At 40.8% G+C, this 27,796-nt stretch overlaps 2 protein-coding genes across 8 annotated transcripts in view; both read left to right on the plus strand.

Annotated features, from left to right (window-relative positions):
- Positions 1-24,490, plus strand: part of TENT2 (terminal nucleotidyltransferase 2) — a 33,209-nt gene extending 8,719 nt beyond the window's left edge. For all 4 annotated transcript variants that reach the window (XM_081881211.1, XM_081881213.1, XM_081881212.1 and 1 more), the window contains exons 8-15: positions 608-677; positions 4,096-4,172; positions 5,624-5,752; positions 8,753-8,796; positions 16,578-16,714; positions 19,434-19,525; positions 20,991-21,070; positions 22,653-24,490. In XM_081881211.1, the coding sequence (XP_081737337.1) occupies positions 608-677; positions 4,096-4,172; positions 5,624-5,752; positions 8,753-8,796; positions 16,578-16,714; positions 19,434-19,525; positions 20,991-21,070; positions 22,653-22,727 (704 nt within the window). In that variant the 3' untranslated portion in view covers positions 22,728-24,490. The remainder of the gene's footprint in view (positions 1-607; positions 678-4,095; positions 4,173-5,623; positions 5,753-8,752; positions 8,797-16,577; positions 16,715-19,433; positions 19,526-20,990; positions 21,071-22,652) is intronic.
- Positions 24,491-25,499: 1,009 nt separating this feature from the next.
- CMYA5 (cardiomyopathy associated 5) overlaps positions 25,500-27,796 on the plus strand; it is a 49,740-nt gene continuing 47,443 nt past the window's right edge. For 2 of the 4 annotated variants that reach the window (XR_014161238.1, XM_081880679.1), the window contains exon 1: positions 25,500-26,078. Coding sequence is in view for 3 of the 4 variants with exons in the window: in XM_081880679.1 (XP_081736805.1) it covers positions 25,993-26,078 (86 nt within the window). In the remaining variant the exon portion in view is untranslated. The remainder of the gene's footprint in view (positions 26,079-27,796) is intronic. The other 2 variants (XM_081880678.1, XM_081880677.1) reach the window with 2 other exon arrangements.

Here is a 27,796-nt window from a genome sequence, read left to right on the forward strand (position 1 = left end):
GCCCTGGGCGGCATTAACATACGCTCTGCCATTGTTCCCTTCTGGTTATCTCAAGATGGATCTCAGTAGACTGGTCACATTCTAAGATGTCTATATAAGGTCATGGAAGGTGTCCCTACTGTTCTTGAGTTGTCTAAGGCTTTATAAGGAAACAAAAGAACATTAACCTTGGATTGGTAGCAAAGTGGCAGCCAGTGCAGTTATTTCAGAAGTGGGGCTCATGGTAGGTAGCACAGCTTCCACATTTTGTACTAGCTGCAGCTTCCAAACCAGCTTTAAGGGCATAAAGTGTCTTATTAAGGTCGTCTGTCAGTGTGCCCAAGGCATTAATCTGCATGCTTGCTTAGTGTTTTTTAAAAAAACAACAACTGCAGTTGGTCTTGAACTTGGAAATTAATGAGATCTGATGGTTGACCAAATACAATTTTATCCATGAACTGAATAAGAATGATTGAAATGTGTGCATGTTTGGTGCAGTACAGCTTAAGAATTGCTGTGTCATAAAACCCTTTATCTAACTCTTATCTAACCAGGGCAAAACAGTAATTGCTTTGCCCATTGCTGTTTAATATATCTGTGAGATGTTCTTTTTCCCCTTCCCTTTCAGCAAACTATATTGAGAGACCTCAGCTGATTCGAGCAAAAGTGCCAATAGTGAAGTTCAGGGACAAAGTCAGGTAACTATAATTTCCATTAGTTTTTAGATCTTGTTCTTGAAAAAATGTGCTGGGTTCTTTTTTATTGTGTGGCATAGTTCTTAATAAGATAATGGATACTGTTACCCAACCCACCGTATGCCCCTGTTGCATAATCAGTGGGAAATGAATCAAAAGTGAGTTGTTCTTTATGGATTTCAGTGGGGCTTAAGGTATGTCCTGGTATTCTGATATGCTTGCCTTTTCTGCTGTTATATTTTATTTATAGCAGAGTGATTCTCTGTGTGACAGCTGATTTAATTTCTCCAATAAATGGCTTCCATAATAAATGGATTGTCTTCCATTCATTATTTTAATACAATATAAAGAGGCCCTAATTCACTTTAGAGCTGGAGAGTAGGTTGAAAGGCATACAGTGGATCTCTTCTTTCTGCTTTGCCATGTCTTTGTGGGAGGTTGTACTGCATCAGAATCCCAATGTGGCTAAAACACAAGTTTTCATGTCTGTGTTTACATCTGATTTGCATTCTTTATAGAAATAGCAAAGTCTGCAGGGGTTGCTTCTGCTTTTGTTTCAGCTGATTCTTCCAGCTCCTCTCTTAAGACTTCTTCTTTTAAGTCTTTGTTTTTGTTTCCCCCTGTCTTTCTGTGTCTGTCTTACTATTAACTGTGCTGTACCTCAGTGGTAAAGCACAAACTTTGAACACAGAAGGTCCAACCCCTAGTTCAACACCTCTAGTTGAAAGGATCGGGTGGCAGGTGATGTGATATACTAGATGTCTGCCAGAAACCCTGGAGAGCTGCTGCTAGTGAAGTAGCCTATACTGTGCGAGATGGCTCAGTCATCTGAGCCTTTAGAAGGCAGCTTCCTATGTTATTAAGGCAGCAAGCTATATTCAGTGATGGTGTGAGACCGCACAGAGGGTTTTTGGGTGGTGTGAATAAAGTAACTACGCGATTGTCACCATTCAGCCTTTTAGTATAACACATTCATTTTTTATGTAGCAGCATTTTTTAAAGCATTCACTTAACTAGAAGTAAGTTTGTATTCTATCTTCCTTGACCTCTAAAACATGTTTTTTTAAAGCTTTTCTGTTATTGCCTGGTTGGTGGGGATAAATCTTCAACACCCACATTTTATTTAATATTGGTTATGAAATACTCCCTGGGAGGATGGCTGAAGAGTGAGAGGATGGTCTAGATTGGCATGTTGGCCACTGGAGGTCCCCTGGGGCATCAGTGGAAAGCTCTGCCAGTGTCCTGCTGCTGGTAGTAAAAAAAATAGGATAGAGACCCAAGCAGCGGAATTTTAAGAAATTGGTTAAAATGTCTGGGGAAATCCAGGTGTTTAGCAGCCCAAATCGGAAGTGTTGATTTTTTTTGGCTCAACAACTTTGGCCCCACCAAAAAGCTCACCTTTTTTGTCCGGATTTTCACTTTTTGAAATATGGCAACCCTAAAATAGGATTTGGGGGGGGGCATAGATCTGCAAGATCCTTACTGCTTTGGTTTCCCCAACATGCCCTGAACTTACTCCATCCTTGAAGATGGCAGAATTAATTCCCTCCCACCAAAGTAAATGATAGAGTGGGCATAATGAGCTCCCCCTATGGGGAAAGATTGTAACGTTAGCAGCTTCTCAGTTTAGAGAAAGGGCGAGTAAGAGGAGACATGATACAGGTATATACAATTAGGAATTGTGTGGAGAAAGTTAATAGAGGAGTTTTTTTTCCTTCCTCATAGCACTAGAACTCAAATATCCAATGAAGCTGAATGTTGGAAGTTATAGGACAGACACTTACTCACAGTGTCGTTTGTTAAACTAGGGAGATCGCTCCCACAAGAGAGAGTGGTTGCAACCAACTTGGATGGCTTTAGAGAGGATTAAACAAATTCATGGAGGATAAGGCTTGTGTTCCACCTCCACTGTTGGGAGGCAGAATGTCTCTGAATGCCAGTTGCTGGGGAGAGTGCTGCTGCACACATGTTCGCTTGTGGACTCTCCTTGTGGATCTAGTTGGCCACAGTACAAACAAAGTGCTGGATTAGTTGGCCTGATCCACAAGACTTAATGGGAAAAGAGCCCTCTCTTCAACACTGGCTTCTGCTAGCTGGCAGGGCATTGGACGTGGCAGTAGTTCTGCCAGGGATTCTTGCCTGCATGGATTGCTCTTTGTTTCTATTTGCTATAGTACATGGTTTTCTGCCAAGTATCAGGGGGCAAGTGCATTATTTTCTACACGTCTGCTACTGCAAACTTTGTCAGAATTTCCTGGTTCTCTTAGTAAAGTGGAAAATAATTTTGTACCTTTTGTGCTAACTTGCTACTTGTCACGAGGCTTTGGTTTCCAGCTAAGATCAATCCATTACAGTTACCTTAATTATATTAAGTTGTTCAATCCTGCTTTAGAATTCATTAGAATCCATTTTCCCAGGACCTTGATAAATTATGTGTCTGCTTAAATATGTGGCTTGCTATGGAGCAAATTGAGAGTCAGATTGTGAGCAGCGCTTAATTGTTGCCTGTGCTCAGTACTGGAACACATAAAGCAGTAAATGCCTTTGAGCAGCAGCCAAGTGCATTTTATTTCCCACTGATCCGTAGCCCAACCTTCCACATCTAGAATTCAGAGGCAGAGCTGCCAGGCCAGAGAGTACCAGATCTGAGGTGGCATGATAACCTGCTCAGTAAAAAAAGCTTGCTTAAAGCTTCACATTTCTAGTATTGTCCACTCACTAAAGGGTGTTTTGGCTGTTAACACTTTTCATGGGGGCGGGGACTTTATCTGTAAATCACACAAAGGTGAAAATGGTAATATTTGGAAAACTTGCAATTGTTTGTGGCTCAGCAAAGATGCTTCTGGGTGTTTCAGCATATTCTATGGTTATATATTGGTATAAATCTTTCCGAATTTTTCATGTACCTTAGGGAATGATCACTCCAGAAAAATGTCTCATTGAAGTGGGAAATAGGTTAGAGTGGCAAGAACACTTGAGTTTTATTGCCCAGCTACTGGGTGGAGATGACAGCATGCTATACCAAGAAATTACAGGGTTTTAATCCAACTTTTTCAGACGAGTGACAGTTCTGAAAACACTAGCCCTGTTTTTGTTTACATTTGCACACAAATGAAACACAGATGGTATTCTGAAAAGCAAAGCAGGCTTGTGTTTGTAAATCAGTTCCACAACAATGTTTTTAATCATACCATAATGAAATAACTGTGTTAGGTGCCTGCTTCAAACATTTTTGTTTCAGCAAACCTACGCAAAATACAATTTAGGGATCTTTATTTGTTTTGAAAAGTTTTCCTTAGCTGTGTGTTATTGAATACGTACACTGGTTAAAGTCTTGTGGTTATGCTATATAAAAGTCCCAATAAATATATAGGATTTATTTGTTAAAGTCCTTGTGCAAATTTATTTTTTTCTCCTCTAGCTGTGTGGAGTTTGACTTGAATGTAAACAATGTTGTAGGAATAAGAAATACATTCCTTCTCAGAACCTATGCATACAGTAAGTAGTCTGTATTTTTTATATATATAGATGGTCAGTTACCTAAGATTCTCTTTCTGTGTTTGCAAATTGAGATGCTACTCAGTATCTAAGCTTCAATACTAGATAGGCATACTTGGTAGTAAATCCAGCTATTTCAGTGGGACTTACTTCTCAGGAAGCTTGTATAGGATTAAGCTGCAAACATTTTACTATTATTAAAACACACACCAAATGTGTCAAAATTCAGTTGTTGAGGCATACTTTTAATAAATTGCTACTTTATTTTATTGTACTTTGTTCACTGCCTAATGCTTTCAGTTTAATATAGGCCTGATATAATTTAGCCTCATAATTTACTTACTGTTCTATTACTATTGTTGTTAATATTACTATTATTTAGACAAAAGGGACCTGCAACAAAATGTTGTAGTAAGGAATGGTCCTGCTGTTTTCCACTGTACTTCATTCCTTTCCCCATTCCAGGTGTGCTGTTTCCCTACCATCACCACCACACAAACAGTCAGTAGACCACTGAGCTGTTTTGGTGATTCCTTCTCCCCTCCCTTAGATTTTTTTCAAGTTTTTCTGGACTTGTGCAAACAATGAGGCACCCCTCACCAACCATGAATATATCTCTAATGCATGGCTGGTGCTAAGGATACACCTTCAGAGAACGACTTTACTGTTAGTATATAGGACATCACCATCAATGCCATTTTTACTGAACAATATAAGCTAAAAAGACAGGACTTGGCTTAAAGAAGCTTAAATATTCTAAATTTAAATTGTACCAGGAGACAGCAAAGAGAGGAGGTGGAAAGGGAGAGCTTAGGGTTCGAAAACAAAGAAGGGAAATGGGGCAAGAGAAGAAAATATAATACGGGATTAATATGATCAAATATTGTTGCTCTTTCTTATTTTGGCCAGGGAGAAGGACATGTGATTAAGCCAAAAGGCTTCTTACAAAAAGGTCACTATTATGAGAGGTGGATTTTCATAGGTAGAGATACTTCCAAGCATAAGGGACAGCAAGGAAGTACTGGTAAAAACTATTTAAAAGACAGTACAGTGGTACCTTGGTTTAAGAACAGCTTAGTTTACGAATAACTTGGATTAAGAACGCTGCAAATCCGGAAGTCGGTGTTTTGGTTTGTGAACTTTGCCTTGGAAGCAAAACATGTTCCACTTCCTGTTGAGTGTGTTCCATTTGTAAATTGAGTCCCCCGCTGCTATGGGAAAGCACACCTTGGTTTAAGAACACTTTGGTTTAAGAACGAACTTCCGGAATGGATTAAGTTCATAAACCAAGGTACCACTGTATACCTTTAGGTATCTACAATTTTGGAATCATGGGTGGCAAAGTGGGGATACATGTATGTGTGGGAGGGGGAGCTTTATAATAGGTGTTTATCTAATGAGATTGGCTCAGCTGCTCTGCCTGATACATTTTTGTTTTGTTTTGTTCGCAGTTGAGAGTCGAGTGCGTCCATTAGTGCTTGTTGTTAAGAAGTGGGCAAGTTTTCGTGGCATAAACGATGCCAGCCGAGGCACTTTAAGCAGCTATAGTCTCGTGTTGATGGTTTTGCACTATTTACAAAGTAAGTATATTTTTAACTTTGGTAGTCCGCCCCAACCCCTGACTGACTTACCTGGATTGATTCCTGCTTACCTTTAGCCACTGTTCTAGAACTTCTAGGAGCATCTCTAGATAAAGTGCTTCTTAACACCTTCACATGGTGCCACATTCTCAGTATATCACCCTAGAATATATTTTTTTTACATTAAGCATATATATTCCTCTTCTTTCAGAGTTTTGACATTCCTCTGTGATCTAACTTCATGAAAAAATACTGTAGGATTATTGTTGGGTTTCTTGCGATATTTTAAAATACAGCTAACAGCAGGAAACAAATTGGAAAACCTCCCATCCATCTTAATAATCTTGTAACTAACTGTGTTTTAAAATGTAATATAAGTAATAGCTAATGTAAGCAAGTAACTAATGCTGCTGCTATTATTTATTCTACATTTCTATTACACTTACGTGCAATAGAATGCTGTTCATCTTCCTTAAAATATATCCATTTAGTGGATAGAGGTGTGAAGTTTCAGTAGTGACCATTCATTAATTTTTGGCAAATTGAATATATTTGGTTCTAGGTGCAAGTCCTTCATTTTCCCCCACTGCACCATTCTTGTTCTTGTCTTCATTCTTGTATAATGGAAGCTACTTGTCTCATCACCAGGAGTAGCCTCAGGGCTCCATTCCCTTTGGGGCAATCTTTTCAGGAGCTGCAGGGTCATTGTTGGGCAGGGCAGGAAGTAAAAGTGGGTGGAGCAAAGAATTTGACAATAGGTTACATTCCAACCATGGAAAACACACACATCTGCCTCTCCATCCAAGCAAGGAAGTGGCATTATTGCAGTCAAAGGACACATTCCATCTAGGCAAAAAATGCGCAAGGACTGCTTGGATCACAGGCACCAAGTATTATGACATGAGGAGTGAGGATGTGGCCCAGGGAAAAACTCAAGGGCTAGATGGATTTCACCCAGGCAAGTGAACAAGCTTCTTGAAGAGAAACAAAACATTCTGCCCTTGACAGCCTTCTGCATTTCTGGGCTCCGTATAGAATGGGGAGGACGTCACCATTTTCCCCCATGCGGCATAGTAAGCAAGCTTGAAATTGGCATCCCACCAAATTCCTTGTCCAGGGGCCGCACTCCCACTTTGTGTTTATGCTGAAAGTGCAGGAGGCAAAGCCTTGTTAGTTTATGGATAGCTCTATCTTTCCACCACTTGTCTACAACACTTCTGTGCTTGATGTGCAGGAGGCAAAGACTTTCTAGTCACTCAGCATAGAAACCAAATGGGCTGGTGGCCGCTCTCTGAAGCTTTCGTGGAGGAGGCACACAAAGAAGGGCCTCAGAGGGTGATCTCAGGGTCCAGGTACATTCATATGGAGAGAGGTGGACCTTGAGGTATTGTGGTCCTAAGATGCTTAAGGCTTTATAGGTCAAAGCCAGCACTTTGAAATTGGGACTGAAAACTAATTGGCCGCGGGTGCAGTTGGGCCAGGATCAGTGTAATATGCTAAAACCACCTTGCTGTTCTGCACCAGCTGAAGCTTCCAAACTGTCATTAAAATATTAAACTTTTTCAGATCTTGCTTTTGGTAGGAAGTTCTTTTGCTGTATAAAATGGGAAATTTGGAAGATTAAAAAAATAGAAATCCCATAAATGTATTAGTACTCAGCCTCTGTTCACCTTGTTATTGTGGAAGCTTCCATTAGAAATTAGGAAGTGGACAAGTATTTATTTTAGAAGAGGCTGGTATGAGCACTATTAGCTTTATTTAAAAACAGGATTGGAGAACTTATGGCCCTCCAGATGTTAGCTGGACTAAAACAAATCATTTCTGATGTTTGGCCATAATGGCTAAGGCAGATGTAATGCCTTAACATAACATCTGGAAGACCACAGCTTCTTTATACCCATTCTAGACCACACAGTCTATAATAACTATACAATTGGAATACATATGTTGGCAAATTTAACTGGTAAGTATGCACTTTCTGAATTACAGCAGTTCTTAAGGAGCTGGATGTGGTGTGCCATAAATTGGGCAAAATGTATTGAATTCCAGGATTAAAAACATAGGGTGGATCTTAAATGCACTAGAAAAAACACTAAACTTCATTATTCAGTCATGCTTTCTCACAAAAAAATGAGAAAGCATGAGCACTAATGTATCGTATTGCAAACTATTTTTGGATATAGCAGAATGTGACTTCTGTAGCTACTATTTTGTCTTCCAGTTATGTGTTTTGATGTTAAGAGACCCAGTTAAGTGTTTTGACACTCCAGTTTATAAGATTGCTGCCTCAGTACAATTGTATAGATTATCTTCATTTGGTGAAGAGTTAATAAAATGCCAGCCCATTTCAGTTACGGAAGGGGAGCAATTGGGACAGAATGGTCATTCAGCCAAAGTTTGTAAAAGTTAATTCAGCTGGAAGAAAGCTTTTTTCCCATCCTCCTTTTGGCGTTGCCATATATTATGAGGCAGTATCCTCAGTATTTACATGGTTTTGGGATTTTGTTAGGAATTGCAAAAAGATGTAAATAATTAGGAAGACTCCTTTTTATTTAGTATTTTTTAGTAACCGTGACTGTTTTTATGGAGGCAGACTATGCTTTCTGTAACCAGAGAAATAGGTAGTATTGAAAGAATCATTGCATTTTCATAGATAATAATCTACATTTGTTCTTCAGAAGCCTGTGTTCTGTAACAAATTCCCATTGCCTTCATAGTGAAAAATGTCCACATGGCCTTAGATAAAACCCTGTGTAAACACACCAAATAGCAATATATTACTAAGTTTGGCTTAGATGAGTAACTTTCATATTATAGAATGGTTAACCAAGTTTCACACAAACTTATGAAAGGTAATTTTGCTTAATTTAAAGGCCTAGCAATTAACATTTGGAGTTAAGCATTTAATTCTAGACCTTCAGTTCACACCACTGGTGTAGCTGGTATGTTGTTTTCTGTGAAGTACATGAATCACAGCGACTTTAAACTTTTTTTTTATAGCCCTACCTGAACCTATCCTTCCATCCCTCCAAAAAAATTACCCAGTAAGTGCTTCTTATAAATTACTACATAATATGTTTATTAAAAATGGATGATCTACAATATGAATGTTGCTTTTAAATTTGGGTAATGGCAAAATATGCCTATGACCATGCTTGTTAGATTTGTGCAGTGAGCCATCACTGTATGCCCGTGTTTGTAGAAAGTTCCCCTTGCAGTCTGGCTCCCTCCCCAATCCCTTTTGTTTCATACAAGCTAAATTTTTACGGAATAGTTCTGATCAGGTTCAATTGCTAGGAAGTAAGACCCATTTATTTCCTTGGGACTTGCTTCTAACTGTGTGCACTTAGGAGTGAAGCACATTGCGCTTAATCAGACTTGTGTCCTTTCTGTTCTGCATATAGGGCATGTCAGTGCCATGCCACGATTATCTGGTACTGTTCTGGATTTTAGTTCTCTGTAGCCCATTTGCCTTTGGTGGTCTTGTAGTTCACATGCTCCTGAAGCTGGCCTTCTTTCCAGATCATCTGCATGCCTCAAGATCATGTTAAGTTGGCTCACTTTGCATGATTAGAGATTGCTTGCCTCCCTCCTAGATCTTCTTACCATGCCTGGGGCAAATGTGCAGCGGAGTGTTTGCTATCCTAGAATAGCTCACTTGCCACAAATTTATGCTGTAAGGGTTTAACAAACAAACAGAATCTGCTGTGAAACAGGTGAAAAATGTCCCAACATAATGGCCTAGATCTGACCAAGGCAGTAAATCTATGTCTGGACTATTTCAGACTTCAAGTGGGGGCTCACATGACTAAATTGGTGAGATCTAGGCCACTGTGTCCCAGACTGCTGAACAATGAGATACACTTTCTTCACATTATTACTGCTAACATAGTAACCTGTTAGGAGTATCTAGGGAATTCTTCCAAGGCAGCTCACTCAATCTGCGCAGGTAATACATATATTTGGAAGGTATTGCTGTTACATAAAGTATCTTTTGCTATGTATTTAGGAAAGTGTGCTCCTTGACCTTCAAGTATAGATTCTTCAGTGCCCAGAGCGCTTGTTGTGTGGCTTTCTGGGACAGAGCAGCTGAGTGAATGGCAGTAATTGAGGCGTGACACTTGGGAAATAATTGTCTCACATTCTAGAGGGGTAGTCATATTGGTGTGTGGTTGCAAAGGCAACAAAGAGCCTTGGGGCACCTTAAAGAGTAATCCATTGTGGCAGAAGCTGTCATGGGCCAGAGCTCACTTCATCAGATGATTTAAGCGGTCTGCCGAGTGATTAGGGGTATGTTTGATTTGTTTCTTTTAAGTGAGGCCAGAAGGTTAAGCAATACAAGTGAGTGCTGTAGGTATATGTTAGGAGTACATAATGCATAAATGGATACAGAATCTAATGAAATTAATAAGCTTGCTTCCACACTAGAGCTGCTTAGTGCTGCTGAGGCATTTCTTTCCCATAATTAGCTGAGTTTGGAATTAAAATGGAGGTGCACTTCATATAGTAATACATTAAGTAGTAGCTCCCTTGTCCTGGAGCAGAATCCTTCTGGAGTATTTACTCACAAGTAAGTTCCATTCAGCAAAGGTCCATCCTAATGTCAATTTTAAGTTTTAATTGCAGGGCCAGCTGTTTTGGTTCTGCTTATTATAATAACCTGCCCAGCATGGCTAACAACAATAATTAAAATCATATTTATTTATTTATCTCCAATATTTACATACCACCTAATGACAAAAGTCTTCTGCGTGGTTTGCAAGTAAAAATCAAGAACATAAAATACAACAGGAAAGTAAAACCTAACACAGGGGTCAGCAAGGCTTACTGGACATGGGCCGGCTCATACCCACGGAGATCCTCTGTGGGCCGGACTGGCGCGTTGGCGCCGGATATCGATTTCCGGCAGAAGCGATTTCCGGTGCCGCAGACATGCACAGATGCAATTTCTGGCGCATGCACAGAAGCAATTTCTGGAGCCGTGGAAGAGTCACTGGGCGGCTCAGTTCGGGGGCGGCCGTTTATCTTCCTGCTGGAGCGGTACCTATTTATCTACTTGCACTTTAACATGCTTTTGAACTGCTAGGTGGGCAGGAGCTGCGACCGAACAATGGGGGATTCGAACCGCCGACCTTTTGATCGGCAAGCCCTAGGCTCTGTGGTTTAGAACACAGCGCCACCTGCGTGCTTACTATGTGACAAAGAATAGAATGGTTGCCTGAGTGGCCATAGTCAGAGGGATAACAGAATCTCCATGAGCAAAGAGTTTCACAGCTGCAGGGCTGTCACTGAGAAGGCCCAGCCACGTGTAACATCCCCATAACAAATGCCCATTGAGAGTAGCACAAGCAGGGCCTCCCCTTCTGACTGGTTTTTGATGACGTGAGAGATCACAGCTGGAGCATTAGCATAGTCTCTTAAGTGCCCCAATGCATGTTCCCATTAGTGGGGAATTAATTACTGGCTTCTGTGCCTTTCCCCCGTTTTTTTCTTTTTCTGTTTTTACTGAAATAGCACAGTTTTGCTATTTAAAAAAAGCCAGGGAGAGGAAATGTAATTAAAGCCTCCCCTTTCAGAAAGTGGAACTGACATTGATGCAATTAAGAGACCAGCCTGACTGAAGCTGCAATTACATTTTCTCTCTCTCTCTCTCTCTCTCTCTCTCTCTCTCTCTCTCTCCCACACCCACCCACATCAGATACTGCCGTGGGGGGGGGGGGAACAGGGTGGAGAGAGAAACATGGGAGGACAATAAGACAGCAGGCTGATGACAGAGTAAGTAAATAAAGGATGGTAGTTCTGGAAAGCTGGGCTAATGTGGAAGCAGCTTATAACCGAGCCCCCTCATAGGTCACAGTAATGACTTCTGGGGCTCAGTTGGGCAAGAATAAGAGATGAGCAAGGTTGCTTATGCCTTAATTTCATTCTTTAAAGCATGTTGTGGATGCTGTACGATTTGTTCAACAAGAGAGGCTAAGGGTGGATTGAAATGGGTGTTGGAAAGTTTTGTGTTGACAAAGTAATTCCCTATGCTGCAAGAGAAACTCGTCTTTTAAAAAAGTTTGTCATGCATGCATGCCAAAGCGAAGAGGTTTAAACTAAACAGTATTTTAGTTTCAAGGGTGAGAAGGTCGAAGCAGGCGTCCATTCATGCCGTGGGGCTCTTTTGTCCTTCCTTCTCCCAGCAGCTTCCCACATGTCCCTAAAATCTGGGGCCACACAGGGACTGGAAGCGGGGAGAAGAGAAACTAGAAGTTGCTTTGCGCAAGTGGATAGCCACTGTCGACCACAAAAATATATTATTTTCTATTGTTGTCATGTATATGTATCTGTGTGGAATCAAACCTTTATATATTGTTCACCATATTGTTCACCTACTACTTATTTAAAATTGTGCTGAGCAAACTGTTCTGTAAAGCATCCACACTCTCTGCATAAGTTTATCAACTCATATTGAGAATCTGCTTTTTAAAATGCTGATCATACACAGTTAGACATTAACATCAGCAGTTACATGCTTTTTTTTTTTAAAGGCTAGCAAGGAACAGCGGAAAACTTTCTGACATATGGTAACATTTTAGAGTAAGCAGATTTATCTGTCTTCTTGCGATCTCATGTCTTAGGTTAGTGTTAATGCAGCACTTTTAAAAATTACATAGTTTAGTAACTACTTAGTTACTGTACTCTATAGTTTCATGGCTCATTTACAATGTTGCAATAAATATGAAATTTTGTTTTACCATTTTTCTAAATGTAATTAATACTACATATTCATGTCACTTGACTTTTTAAGATTCAGTTTTTTAATGCTTAATTGACTTTCACATATCAGTTAAGTGTAGCTAGTACCACACACTTGTATGGTTACACTTTACTGTGTAACTTAAAATTCCTATTTTTAAACACTGTTGCCTATGAGCATAACCTGGCTACATCATTTTCTGTTCAGTTTCCATTGAAATGAATGGGAGTTGTGGCCAATGTATTGGTGTAGCTCCTAATCATGTGCTTTATTTCTAAAATTGTATATCTTGCTCTTCAGTGGCCAATTGGTGTTCCAAGAGCCGCTTACACAATGTTTTGTTTTAATAAATAAGAAGAAAATAGCATTTATACAAAGCCTAGTGACAAGATGCATTTTGTATCCAAAGTAAGCACAACTTCCCATTCTTCTTGTTTCTTTCCCCCTCACGTTGGCTATTTAGGGTGTGATACTTTCGTGGTAGTGGTTTCTTTTACATATACTGTACAATCAAGGGCCCACATCTACAGTTGAGCACTGAGTGAGATTTTGGAATACACATACCAGATGCATATGTGCCAGAGTATGATAAACACCCAATTAGTAAGTTTCAGGTAGTCAGAAGGTTTGGGTTATATACCTGCTGTGTCATTGAGCTGATACTTGCATTACAAAATTAGTGAATACAGTGGTACCTCTGGTTACGTACTTAATTCTTTCTGGAGGTCTGTTCTTAACCTGAAACTGTTCTTAACCTGAAGCACCACTTTAGCTAATGGGGCCTCCCGTTGCCACCACGCCACCGTTGTGCAATTTCTGTTCTCAACCTGAAGCAAAGTTCTTAACCCGAGGTACTATTTCTGGGTTAGCAGAGTCTGTAACCTGAAGCGTATGTAACCCGAGGTACCACTGTAAAGCGGTTTTAAAAAACAAAAAGGTTCAGTATGAAAGGGGGAGTTGGTCTCATGCTCCTGCCTCTTGTGTCACTACCCTTTAGAGCAGTTTCAGGAAGATCCCAGGTAAACATGGTTTTGTACCAGGCATTATATTCTGCTCAGTGATAGCAGATATGAGCCTGAGACTCATTTCCTTTATAGTGGACAGAAAAATAAGTGTTTGAGCAGACTGCATTGCTTGACATGTACTGATTCTGAAACATTTGCCTTGCACTAGTGCACTTTAAGTTAATATGCAATCATAGGTCTTGTGATGCTCTGGTTGCATGCCATTATCATGGGCAGTTCTTTTTTCTCCTATGGGCTTATGAACTTAACAGTTAGTTTTACAGAAAACAAGAAGCATTGACCAAAGTCTTTTTTTAGGTTTAGTTAAATGTAACAGTGATATTCAGAACTGTTCCAGTAGAATTTGCCTCCCCACTCTTCTCCCTGTGTTCCCCATCTTCTCCAGAGGGTCCCCTAACTCTTCAGAGGAGAAGGGGAGCTACAGAGGGTTGGAGAGGAAGGAGAAGTCTCATTGTGGAAATCTGTTTTACTCATGTATGGGCACAACTGGATTTCACCCACAGATCTTGGGAAACTTGTAAATCCTTATACAAGGACTACATGCCTATTTCTGGTTACTTTTGTGTACCTCTGGCAATTACAAGATGTAACTGCATTTTTCTGGCAAGTATTTAAGTAGAGTTTTATCACTTCCCAACTTCGCTAAATTTCTGGTACATGATAGGAATGTAAGAAAAGCCCTATGGATCCAGACAAAGTTCCAGCTACTCAAACATCTTGCTCCCACAATGGCTGTCTTAAATGCTCTTGGGGAGCCCAAAAAGAAGGATATCCAGGCAATAATCCTCCCAAAGTTATGAGACCTGCATTTGAGTCCCATCATGCATACTGTCTGTGCCTGGGCTTCAGCTGGTACTCCTGGCTATAGTTCTCCAGTTGTAAGATGTGACTAGTGATGGAACTCATTTGATAACTTTGAGGGCAAACAAAATAAATATTTCTAAGTCTTTTGCATCTAGAATGAATAACATGGTTTTACTTTGCTTTGTCAATGTGTAATAGCGTTGATGAACTTTTCTGCTTAATTCACCTTATCTACTCTATGCAGTTTGGGTTTGTTAGAGTGGGGAAAAGGCTGGGTACTGTACTATCCTTTCACCTTTTTCAGTAAAACCTCAGCAAGGCCTGTGTTAAAGCAACACAGAAAGTTAGCCCTATCAGTAAGAAGATACCCTTTGTCATCCTCTCCCTGCTTACGGCTGCCAGCATGTTGAGTATTTTGTATAATTTTGTCAAACTTTCAACACACATTTCTAATATTAGGGCTCCAGTTTTGGAGTCAAGCTGTAGGGGCAAATTTGTACATTTGCATTCCGCCGTTCTCTCAATAAAAAGCCTGCTAGATCACACCAATGGCCCATCTAGTCCAGCATCCTGTGGCCAACCAGGTGCAAGCAACACCTGATCACAGGAGCATTCTTCCCTCTTGTGGTTTCCAACAGCTGGAATTCAGAAACAAACCGCCTCTGACTGTGGAGGAAGATCATAGCCATTATGCCTTGCAGCCTTGGATAGCCTTATCTGCCATGATTTTTTTCTAATCTTCTTTAAAACCCCAGGTTGGCAACTGCCACTGCCTTCTGTGGAAGCAAGTTCTACAGTTGAACTGCACTGTGTGAAGAAGAACTTTCTTTTATCTGCCTGGAATCTTCCAACATTCAGCTGCAATGCAGATCCTCTAGTCCTAGTGTTCCTCCATGCCATGCACAATTCTATACTCTTCTATCACATTGCCTCCTTACTCGCCTTTTCTCTAAACTAAAAAGCTCCAAATGTTGCAAGTTTTTCCTCCTAGGGGAGTTGCTCCCTTCCCTTGATAATTTTGGTTGCCCTTTTCTGAATTCTACGGTATTCTTTTTGAGGTGAGGCAACTGGAACTCAAGGCTGCTCAGGCTTGTGTACTCAACAATTTTCCACTGTAGCCCAACAACTGTAGGAAGTAAATATATGCTGAGAGATGGTAACTTGTTCAGGGCCACCTACTGACCTTCATGGCTGATTGGGACAGGAACTCAGATCTCCTTGGTCCATGTCTACCATTCTGTTCTCTCCAAAACACTTACTCCTATGTTTAGCAAGCAAAAGCTTTGCACCGTTCCTTGTGCTACCCCTTCATTTTAATGGGCATCTTTTAATTACCTGATAGAGTTTAAAACCAACTTCCCTGCATGCTGCAAATCAGCAAAATAGAAGGATATATGCTGAGGTGGCATTCCTTTGTATTACAGATGAGAACATTTATATGCAAGATACAGACAGAGGAGCACTCAAAAGGGTCAGGGAGGGGCATTTCTTGCAGATGTTAGCTTTGTGCTTGGGATGGATGAGAGAGAATCTTTCTGAGGCTAGGAAGCTGATCCTCCGGTTACCAGAGTTATATTTTTCAGCGCCTGGCTCTTCTTCTAATGCTGATGCAGTCTGTTTTACCCATTGCACAGTCAAACATGATGTTTTGAAAATAAGCTGACAATAATATGCTCAGATCTGGATTTCTTTTTTAAAAATTGCAAATTAAGTTTGAGTTTTTCAAGTCTCTCCGATTGTTCCAAACTGCATGTTAGTTGGAAGCGAGTACAGTGGTGCCTCGCAAGACGAAATTAATCCGTTCCGTGAGGCTCTTCGTATAGCAGTTTTTTCGTCTTGCGAAGCAAGCCCATTGACAGCTTAGCGGATTAGCGCTATTAGCGGTTTAGCGGCTTTTAGCGATCAGCTGTTAAGCGGCTTATCAGCAGATCAGCTGATAAGCGGCTTAGCACCTTAGGAAAAGGGGGGGGGGAGGGAAAAAACCCCGCAGGAACTCGCAAGACATTTTCGTCTTGCGAAGCAAGCCCATAGGGAAATTCGTTTTGCGAAGCGCCTCCAAAACGGAAAACCCTTTCGTCTAGCGGGTTTTCCGTCTTGCGAGGCGTTCGTCTTGCAGGGCACCACTGTACTACAGGTTGAATTGGGCTTATTTGGCCTCATTTTTTTTGCATGTTCAGTAACATATTAACTGATTTTAGCACCACAACACAGACACATTAAGCATCAGTCTCTCTGTCTCTTATTGTTTTTACAGGAATCTTTTGATCCTACTATGCAGCTGCACCTTGTGCATCGAGCCCCATGCACCATTCCTCCTTACCTTTCAAAAAACCAGTCAACACTTGGAGACCTGTTGCTGGGCTTCCTGAAATACTATGCTACAGAATTTGAGTGAGTGATCAGCTTGCCACTTAATGAAGCCTAATCTGCCTACTTTGCTCTGGCGGTTCTAATTGGTTCTGCGCTGGTTGCAATTTACAAATGAACTAAAAGGTCTTGTATTTCCATTTGGTAGGGAATGCTTTCCTTTTTAATTTTTTTAAAAATGCCCATGTGTAAAAATGCACATAGTGAGAGGCTAAGGCTGGGTGGCTTAATAGTTTACATGCAAAGGGAGGTTAAAAATGTACGGCACAATCTAAGAAAAGTTAATAAATCAGTGGGAGGGTACTTGGACTTAGATCACCAATAATTTGGCGGTCTGCAGTTCATAGTTTACCAAAATGGAGTCAGGGAGTGTTGTACCTTGGAAGTTGAACGGAATCCATTCTGGAAGTCCGTTCGACTTCCAAAACATTCAGAAACCAAATCGCAGGTTCTGATTGGCTGCAGGAGCTTCCTGCAGCCAATCAGAAGCCCCGTCGGATGTTCAGCTTCCAAAAATAGTTCACAAACTGGAACAGTCACTTCCGGGGTTTGTGACGTTCAGGAGCCAAAACGTTCAGGAACTAAACTGTTCGAAAACCAAGGTACGACTGTAAAGGAAAACCTTCTCACAGTTGTACCCATGTGCATTTAAGTACTGAGCAAGATCTGCCTATGGGATGGACCTGCTGTTCAGAGATATATATGCCACCATAGGACTATGTAGCAGCTGGTTTAGCAGGATGAAATAATGCCGAGCACTGTAATAGAATGGAAGTCAGTTTTACAGTAGAATTGGCAAAGCACTATCAAAAGTACCATTTGTAAATACAAATTCAAGATTACGTTTGCTTCACTTATTCCGCACAACTAAATTTGGGTGAATGCTGTTTTTACTGACTAGTACATAATTGTGGATGTCTTAAGCAAATACTGTACTTCTGTTTTACTGAAAATGCTAGCTAAATTAAACATATCCTAGAAATATATTCTGTAGGGGAGTGGGGAAATGATCTGCTTCCTGAAGTCCTTCTGACTGCAAACATTCTTAAATGTCCTATTTCATTTATACTGTTAAGGGAAGGTGATAGGTTTTGCAGCTACCAATGAGTAGCAAAGCAGTTACTGGTGTAAATGTCATGCATATCTCCAGTGAGAGGGAGTTTAAGATTAAAGGATCCCTCTAGATAAAAATTTAAATATTTGCCACTTAATAGCAAAGTTTAAATTTTATGAAGCAATTGCACTTTTATTAAGCAACATGGAACATTTCGGAAGAAAAATAGGCAGTAATAACATTTTCATAAATCTTCTCCGTCTTACAATAATGCACAGTCTTAACTGCCCATTAGTTTGAATTTTTCATGGTGTAAAATTGTTTAAAATGTCTCAGTGGGACATTTCGAAAACTCCTACTTTTAAGCTGTTCGTTTTTAGTTACATAACAGACTACCAAGTTCAGATTTAAGGTCAACCTATGGTTAATCTGTATTTTGATAGATAAAACTAAAATAAGTATGGATTTGCTGTGTTCTCTTGTGGCAAAGCTTAGATTGACCAGCAACTCAGAATGAATAGTATTAGATATATCAAGTGCATACAACAATTCATATACATGGATTTAAATTTTCAAAAGCTTTCAAACTGGCATTCAGATTTGCTTTTCTGCGTGTAGAATGGTGATTTTCTACTACTCCCAGAACCGTTATTGGGATAAGTCTTGCTGCTGCCCTGGTTGTGGTTGTTTCTTGCAATATGTGGTCCTTTCGTCTCTCTTCCTTGCCTTTTATAATGAAGGGGGTTCTCCTAGTGAGTATTTTATATGTTTTAGAGGGGTACCTTTAGGTTAAACATTGCAGCCATTATTTCCAATGAAATAATTGCTCAACAAAAGTTCTGGATTCCTCTCCCCCCACCCCGACCATTTTTTTGTAGAGCTTGGAGCAAAGAATTGTCATATTGGATAACCCTATGACTTCCATTCAGTTTCATAATTTTTGCATTGCTTCCCTTATAGCTTCAATAGTTCTGGAAATTTTTTGGAGGTGTCCATAAAACCAGAAGTGTTTACATGCCCACTTAGCGAAGAAATTACAAAATATGCTATTCTGTCTTTGATTTCCCCAAGTGCATACATATATCGGCCTCAATAATTTAATATCAAAAGGCAGTTATAAATATTTGGGCTTTTTTGTTGTGCTGAAAAAGCAACTGTTTTTTTCCAGTGATTTTTAGAAGCCAGATGGATTTTGCAAAAAAAATGGTTAGCTTGGTTCAGAGTGCAGCGGAATGGTATTACTGTCTGCTGTGATCTGCTTAATTCTGTTACATAACTCTTTCCTTTAGCTTTTCCCCCCTTAAATTTATTGACAAGTTGGGATATAAGCCAAATGATGCTATAACATTTCTCTTTTCACTGACCTACATCCCCCCCCCTTTGGAACTTTGCTAATGGGAGTCATTAGCAAAAATGGGGAATCCAAGATCTGAGGTCCAGTTTCTTATCTTCCAAATTTTTACTTGGTCCTATATAGATCTTCCCTGTGACCCTGATAACTTTAGCCAAGCACAGCTTTTCCTGATTTCTGCCACCTACAACAGCCACAGTGGCATTTCTAGGTTATTTTCCATTCTTATGAGCTGCTTCAAAGTGATGTGCTTACCAAATAAATAAAGATCATTACACAATAGCTTTTTAAAAAACCCAAATTGTAAAAGTTTATTACAATTGTTTTCCATTTGCTAGTTGGAGCAGTCAAATGATTTCAGTTCGTGAAGCCAAGGCCATTCCAAGACCTGACGGTGTTGAATGGAGAAACAAGTTCATTTGTGTAGAAGGTAAATTTTGAAGCTTTTTTTGTAACTTAACTGTTATACATATATAATCTGTTGGAGTGAAGAGTGTTGTGCTGCAAGCTGAGAACATTTAAGCAGTATTAGGGCTTTTTAAATGCAATGCCAATTTCTGGTTTGTTGCAAAGCATACATTCGCTATTTTGTCCAAGCAGGCTAATGAATGTTTTTTGTACGTGGGGATTGGAAATTGCATATTGATGTTCAGAGGATGGGTGCATGGAAGCCCAAAGCTTGTTTTCATAAGTCGAAACTAGGGGTAGCCAATGTGGTGTTCTCCAAATGTTGTTGGCTACAACCCAACTAGTGGAAGCTGATGGAAGTTGTAGTCCACAGCATCTACCACCCATGCTCTAAACTATAGTTTGGTGTTAAGTGTGAACAGCCCCACTACATAAAGATACAATGTTTAGTTTGTCAGTACGTCATTGTTCTTACTCAATTAACGCTTGTACCATTCTTACAAAGCCTCTCACTATTATTGTTGTTTTTACAAAGACAGAATAAAAATAGAGACTGATTTATCCACGGAATCATTCCCTGCTGTGTATTGAGTATTGTGAGAGAGATATTTCACCATAATTTAAATACTCTATGACTATTTCATACTTTTCATCTTGGAACAACCTAGTCCTCTGAAAGATAGCTTCCTTACCCATAGACCTTCTCAGATGCTATGGGGTGGGTGGGGCCCTTGAGTAGTTCTCCTACCCCCTGACATCTGAGGGTTGCAGCTTGGAAGAGCAGTCCCTAAGCTGCAGAATTCCTCCTCCACAGAGGTGCCGTGAAAAGTGGGTAAAAAATCATATAAAGAAATCAATGTTTTCCTAGCAGTGGCCTGCCTTATGCCAGAAAAGCTGCCTTGAGGCTGTGTAGTCTGTTCTCTTTTTCACCTCTTGGTGTGGTTTTTGCTTGTTCTCTCCTTTTGATAATTGCTTTAAACATGTATGTATTTGAGAGAATCCTGAAGAATTGTGCAAAGGCTGGAGATTCTCAGAAACATGCAGCTGTTATTTGCATTCTTTCATTCAAGTAATAATTTCTACTAAAATTGAAAAAAATACTCCCGTAAGGTGGATCTAACCCTTAGTATCAGTTTCATTAAGATAAGCGTACATAATTGTTCACTGAAATTGTAGTTTGCAGAGGAATATGTTCATACGACTCAACACAACTTCATGATTGCTAGGGTTTTGTGATTTGCTCAGATTATGGCCCTTGCAATGCAAAAAATAAACTGCAGTGGAAAAATGTTTCACTTTGACTACCCCCTCTCAGAAAATATAGTAAATGTAAGATCACCATCCTATACTTTCATATAGCTTTGTTGATTCCAGTGTAATTTTTCCTAAGTGAATAGTTTTAGGACTGCTGCTTTAGAATAAAAAAACACACCAAACAAACCCTAGTGAAAGCTACATCACTGGTAATGCTCTTTTAACCTTTCCAGAACCTTTTGATCGAACAAACACAGCTAGAGCGGTACATGAAAAACAGAAGTTTGACATTATCCTAGATGAATTTCGCAAGGTAAAAATGCACAACACTCCAATAAAGCTTTACAAAAAAGTGATTACATATAATTGTTTGAAGAAAATTATCCCCCCGCCCCCGGTGAAACTTGAGATCCAAGGCATATTTGTGTTTCTCTGATTTTTCTAAGCAATTAATCCTTGGCTTTCTTCCCCCCTCCATGGCTGAAATCCAAAGAACGGTGCAACTATTTCTGTGCACCCAAAGGGATTTTGGCCTTATGTTTTTCAAACAGCAACTTCCAAAGGCAAATGACTTTGAAATTGAGAGGACTTTCAAAGCAGGCAAATGTATGACAAAAGTATGGCAAATGTACCTGCTGTTCAAAGAAGGAAAATGCATCTCCTTAGGATCCTTGCCATAGGACCTTTTTGTAGCCGGATCGCTGTAACTCACATGTCATGACCTCGGTAATCAGAGTACTGTCTTCAATGTTTTTCATACTTGGAAGCTAGTTTGACTTCTAAAACGGAGTATCTGGGAACTTATATAGCTAATTCAAGCTGCAATACATGTAAATCATATTTTGAAACTGCTTGCAGGAGGAGAAAGCGGGCTCTGGCCAATGGAGGTGGGAGGGTCAGCCAGCCCATCAGTCATCCAACATGACAACGTCTGGTGATTTGGGTCATGTGAAATAATAATAATAATAATAATAATAATACTACAGTGGTACCTCTGGTTGCGAACGGGATCTGTTCCGGAGCCCTGTTCGCAACATGAGCAGAATGGAACTCATGTCTGCGCATGCGTGGGTTGCGATTTGCCACTTCTTCGCATGCGCGTAACGTCATTGTCTGTGCATGTGCGAGCGGCGAAACCCGGAAGTAACCCTTTCCGGTAATTCCGGGTCGCCGTGGGATGCAACTTGAAAAGATGTAACCTGAACTGAACGTAACAAGAGGTATGACCGTACTTTTATTCTTTATATACTGTCCACTTGATGGGCTTGCCCCAGCCACTCTGGGCGGCTTCTAGCAAATTAATAATCAAACACAGTAAAACATCACACAACCTCCCTATACAGGGCTGCCTTCAGGTGTCTTCTAAAAGTCATAGTTGTTTATTTCCTTGACATCTGATGGGAGGGCATTCCACAGAGCGGGCGCGACTACCGAGAAGGCCCTCTGCCTGGTTCCCTGTAACCTCGCTTCTCACAATGAGGGGACAACCAAAAGGCCCTCGGAGCTGGATCTCAGTGTCCGGGCTGACTGAGCAGTTCCATTTGCAAACTTTTGCAGCACAGCCAATCGCACCAGGGCTTGCTGTCACCATTAGTCAGCTGATCAGCACTGACAGCAAGTCTTGCTTGCCATGAAACAGTGCCCACTAAGACAGCTGTGTCTCTACCTGTCCCACACTTGATGTCCATATGCTGTCCGGTGTGGGGCAGGTGGATGTGGTTTGAGGAAATGACCCTGCAACGATTTGCTTTTCAAGAGAGTCGGAAATTCTTATGGCGCACTCAACCCCTTGCACACTGCACTGTACTTACTTTGATTGTGAATCTTACTAATTTTGTTGTCTTTCTTTAATATGTTCCAGTATGTTCATTCTTGCATTTTGTTCTGTTTCATAGTCATGGCAGAGATTGAGAGACAGGAGGGACTTGAACTGTGTACTACCTTTAAGAGCAACTCTACAGAAAAGATAATTGGCTTCCTTCTCCTTAAGTGGACCATTCTGAAATACACAAAAGACATTACTGAAACCCCGGGATGCATTTTCCCAATCCCTTCCCACTGACCTTATTTTTAAAGAGGAGATTTTTCTTTCAAAATTTTGTTAAGGAAACTTTTGTAAGAATTAAATACAACCTTCATGAAATGCATTAACAATTTGAAGACTGGCTTTCCAAAACATATTGAATCAGTGACCAATAAAGAGACTGCTGTAATTCTAATTTTGCAAATCTGTTGGGAGTTTGATTCATTGTTAACTTATGTTGTAGTGGTTTGACTCAGCCACATGGAATATTGAAATGTAAAGATGAAATGTATGACAGTCAGGCCGTGACTTTAAAGTATAACATACTGTGCACATTTCCTTACGAGAGAGAGTAGCTCCTGCTTTACAGCTGCAAAATGCAATATGCACTTTGGCTCTCCTTGGCTCTTTTCAGCTTTTAATAATCTTGTAATAAGAAACAGCAACTTTTAAAGAAAAATAACAACTACACCCTAAATGATGATGCTGATCTGGCTTAATTCTCAATGAGCTCGCAAATGTTTTTGGATTGTGCTACTTTAGATTGCGTAGGACTGAATACTCCTCCATAGAACAGAATTCCCTTCCACATTGAAAACCAGGTACTGGGTGGAAGGAGGCCAGGTTAAACCCTTTCCTGACTTGCAGCTTCCTGTGTGGAAGGAATTTAGTTAAATGGGAGAGCCTATTCAAGTTGTGAGCCCCCCACCTGCAGTCTGAAGTAGCACAACTCATGCAGCAGGTTTGCCACCTCAGCGAGAATTTCTGGGGGTTGTATTCTTTACTGGAATTTTAAAGCAGCAGAATAACTTCAAGGCAGTTGAATCATCTGTGAGGCTTGCATAATGTGTGACATGCTGAGCTGAATGCAGCCTGCCATCCATGTATGGCAGCCCCTCGGGTTTGAAAAGCATTTTGTGTGTTTCTGGCCGCCCTGGGGCTGCAAAAAATCAGGATGTTGTCAGGCAGTTTGCCTGCCATTAGGAATGGTCAGTGGGCTCTGTGTTCCTACTTGATGTACAGGCACTGCAGGTAAGATTTCTTTTATGGCAGACTGCTTTATGTTGCTTGATGCTCATTGCAGACTGAGAGTGGCGCTGAACATTACAGTGAAGCAGAGGGAAAGGAAACGCAAGGGAGAATTGTACTTCCTCTTAACTGCACTTCCATTGTGATATATGGATCCTACAAAGATGGTACCGTGGCTTGTACAACCCCCTCCCCAGTTTCCTGCGCCACAACAGCAGTGTAAGGAAGCATACTTTCTTTCCACTTCCTCATACACCCATCCCACTGCTCTGTTGTAAACTGTGGAGCTGCCATGAGTTGAGCCCTCTCCTACCGTTTTCTTTCCATATATATAAAGTAGTGACAACTGCGAAAAATAGCTGCTACGATAAGCCAAGTTGTTGTTGTTTTAATTTGTCTCTATTTTTGTGTAAATATTTGTATGTTGGTCAGCTGCTATATAAATCAGGATTTAAGAAAACCTAAATTTTAACTTCCCCCCCAAGAAGTATGAGACTTATTTTAGATCTGCTGTTGCACAATTTGTGCCTCTTATATTTATTGCAGACCAATTCATATGTTAACAAATGTTTACTTTTCACTGATGTCGAACTTCCTTTCCCCTCTAAATTTAATATTTTTATTGTGTCAAGTGGAATAAAGTTTCTGTATTGAAAATAAAGCTATCTTTTGTATATTTCACCTTTTTCTTTCAATCCGCTTCTCGGCTCTTATTGTGTAGCCTGATAGTATTGTGAAGAGTGCTTTATCAATCTCAGTGATGTGAAGAAATTTGGATTTAAACTTTTTAGTCTTGCATACGACTTACAGGGCTAGAAGTGTGTTCTGGGACACAGTTTACATGATGTTGCTACTGCTGCACACACAAACACCAGTTTCTTGGTGGCTGGGCTCCATGTTGCATTGATAGTGGGTTGCATGTGCCAATGGTGTGAATCACTCAGATCACCTCTCTCTCTCTGCCTCTGTGGGAGCCCTGCTTGGGTACTCATCAGGAGGAGTTAGGTTGATAGACACAAGTTAGAGCATTTTCAGCAATGATCCCAAGATAATGCCCTTTTTAAAATGTGCTGGGACCGTGTGTGTGTGTGTGTGTGTGTGTGTGTGTGTGAGAGAGAGAGAGAGATTGCTTTTGTGCTTTTATATATATTTTATATATATTTTGTGCTTTTATACACTGAGACCTTTGGGTATAGAGTGGTATACAAATAATAATAATAATAATAATAATAATAATAATAATAATAATAATAGAATGTCACTTTTTGTACATCACCCTGGGAGGAGCTGATTTTTTTTTAACAGCAGCTTATAAATCTATAGACTAACCAAAGTTGATAACAAGAAGAAACCATTTCAGTTCTGCTGCCATGTTGTAAGCTCATATTTTCCCAGCCCTGATGGGAGACTTAGGGATTGATTTTGGGACCTCCTGCATGCAAAGCCAAATGTTCTACTGCTAAGCAGAGGTCCTTCTGCCTCAGAACTGAGACGACCTCCTTCCGTTACTTGATTCCACGGCTGGACAGTAACATTTCATGAGAATCCTGTGCCCCTGTACTTTTGTGTGTTTATGAGAGCGTGTGCTGCAATATAGACAAGAGAGCACATGCGGAAAGTTCTTACGTAACGCAAAGTATAAATGGCAATTCATAGCTCACTGGGTGACCTTGAGCCGGTCACCAACTCTCAGCCTAACCTCCCTCACAGGCTTCTTGTGAGGAGACAACAGGAAGGGAGAGACCATCTTGAACTCCTCAGAGGGAAAACATGATGTGAATATGATAAGAAACAAATATGTCTTGATCCAGCAAGAGAGAATGTGATTATAGCCTCCTGAGCTGTCTGGATGCTGCAGGGGAAGACCTCTATCTGCATTCAGAGCCACAGGTGGTTAGGCCTGCATGAGCTCTGGCCTGGGAAGCCATAGATAGATCAAGGCCACTAATTTGCAGGCCAGCCACCTATTTGCTGGCCCTGGAAACAAGGTGGTGTTAGGACCCAGTGGCCAGTCCAAGGTGGCAGCAGCGGTTTGATGTTTCAACTTTCCGTCGTTCTATTTAAAGACTTTCCTGAGTCAGGAGAGCCGAGCTGCTGTGGATGACAGTTTGCTTCGGGCAACCCTGGAGAGTATTGAGTAGAGTGGGATAAACACAGCTAGGGAAAGTGACCTGGGGGACAAAATGGAGACTGACTGCAACTATGAGTCTGACGGATCACCTGACGTCTCTATGGAAGATGAAGAGGAGGATGAATATGAGCCAAACAGGTACGGTACCTTTCAAAAATGAGACTCTGCAGCCTACTTACAGGCTGTCAAGAAGTTCTGGAAAACTGAAACGGGGAGAAGTGCCTTTGTGCAAATGCCGTGCGGCATCAAAAAGGAGATGAAAGTTTTGAGGATGAGGGGGAGCTTTCTGATGATTCTGAATGCAGCTGGTTGTGATTCTGAAAGTGCCTGGCCTGTGTGCAGAAGGCATTTTCTATTTAAAGATCCTGCGTTGTGCCAGTTGGATTGGCATCTCCTCCTGCTCCTTCCGAGCTGGCTCGTCACTGCATATCAATCTCCATTACTCTCAGGGTGTGTGTGTGTGTAAGTGAAGCGGACGAGTCCTTTAATTTGTTCTTTTAAAAACGCCATAACCCACGGTGCAATGAGAGGTGGGGGAGAAATTGAATTCAAAAATCGATTGCTTGCGGGGTGTGTGTGTGTGTGGAAGTGAGTGGTGGTTGTGACTCAGTTTGTGTTTGGTGGCTACAGGCTGTTTGGTTTTCATGTACTTTCGGCATGGCTTGTTGCTTGGTCTGATAGCACAGGGCTCCTAAAAATGGGGTGATTTCAGCTCTGCACCCAATAGATGAATGGAAAGGGCACTCCAAAGGCAATAACAGATGTATGTATATAGTTAAGGAAGATTCCTAGCCAGAAAAGTTTACCGTGATGGTTCCCGGTTTCTGGTTCAGGACTTGGTAGCAATAAGCCCATTTTGACTACAAAATAAAAGCACGCTGAAACCAGGGAGGTCTGAACTGCTGGAGGTGAAGACTTGGTAGTACAGGGAGTCTTGTCTTGCTGCTTTGGCTCAAGATCTGCTGTCACTTGGTTATTGAATTGTCCTTTTCTCCCTCCCCTGTGGAGACAGTCCTAGCCAGCATGCTGGCTGGCGGGGAGGGGCTAGTAGATCACTGCCTTACCTGCACAACTGGTTTGCCCTACCTAGATTTAATAATAATAAAAGAAGAAGAAGACATCTTGCTTTTAAAAGAGGGAAACTTCTAGCGCCAAAAACTGGTTCCCCCAAAGTCGTCATGCCACAGATTGGTTTGTTTGTTTCATAAAATTGATTGTAAAAACCCTCAAAGTGGTTTACAAAAAGACAAAACAATAAAATTGAGGAAAAATTCACAACCTTACTTTAAAACATACAAAAGTTTAAATATCAAAGCAGATTAAAATCAACTCAACTTTCTATGCATCTGGGAATCTTTTTATGAGGCACCAACTGAAGGTGCCTATTGATCTCAGTAGGCAGGGTGTTGCCAGACGAAATGATCAAGTTCTTACAAAGGCAGAACAGTTATTATGCGGCGCCAATTCGGCCCTCCTGAATAACATAAGAGGAGTCTTGCTGGACCAGACCAAAGCCAAATCTTGTCCACCATTCTGTTTCCCATAACAGCTAACCAGATGTCTATAAGAATCCCACAATCAGGGTCTGGGTGTCATGTCATAACTCTGTCCTCCTCACGCTCCTCAGTGATTGGAGACATATTGCTGCTCCTGGAGGTAGCATATAGGCATGGTGAATAACTATTGATAACCTTATCCTCTAGTTTTGTCTAATCCCCTTTAAAAACTGTCCACACTGGAGGCCACCACTATGTTTTGTGGTAGCAAATACCGTAGCTCATTTACGGCACTGTGTGAAGAATTGCCTGAGGCTGAATTTGCAGCTCAGCTTTGTTCTCCAGAAATTCCCCTGGGGC

This window comes from Podarcis erhardii (genome assembly GCF_964252035.2).
Source record: "Podarcis erhardii genome assembly, chromosome: 11".
In the NCBI taxonomy this organism is placed as follows: Eukaryota; Metazoa; Chordata; class Lepidosauria; order Squamata; family Lacertidae; genus Podarcis; species Podarcis erhardii.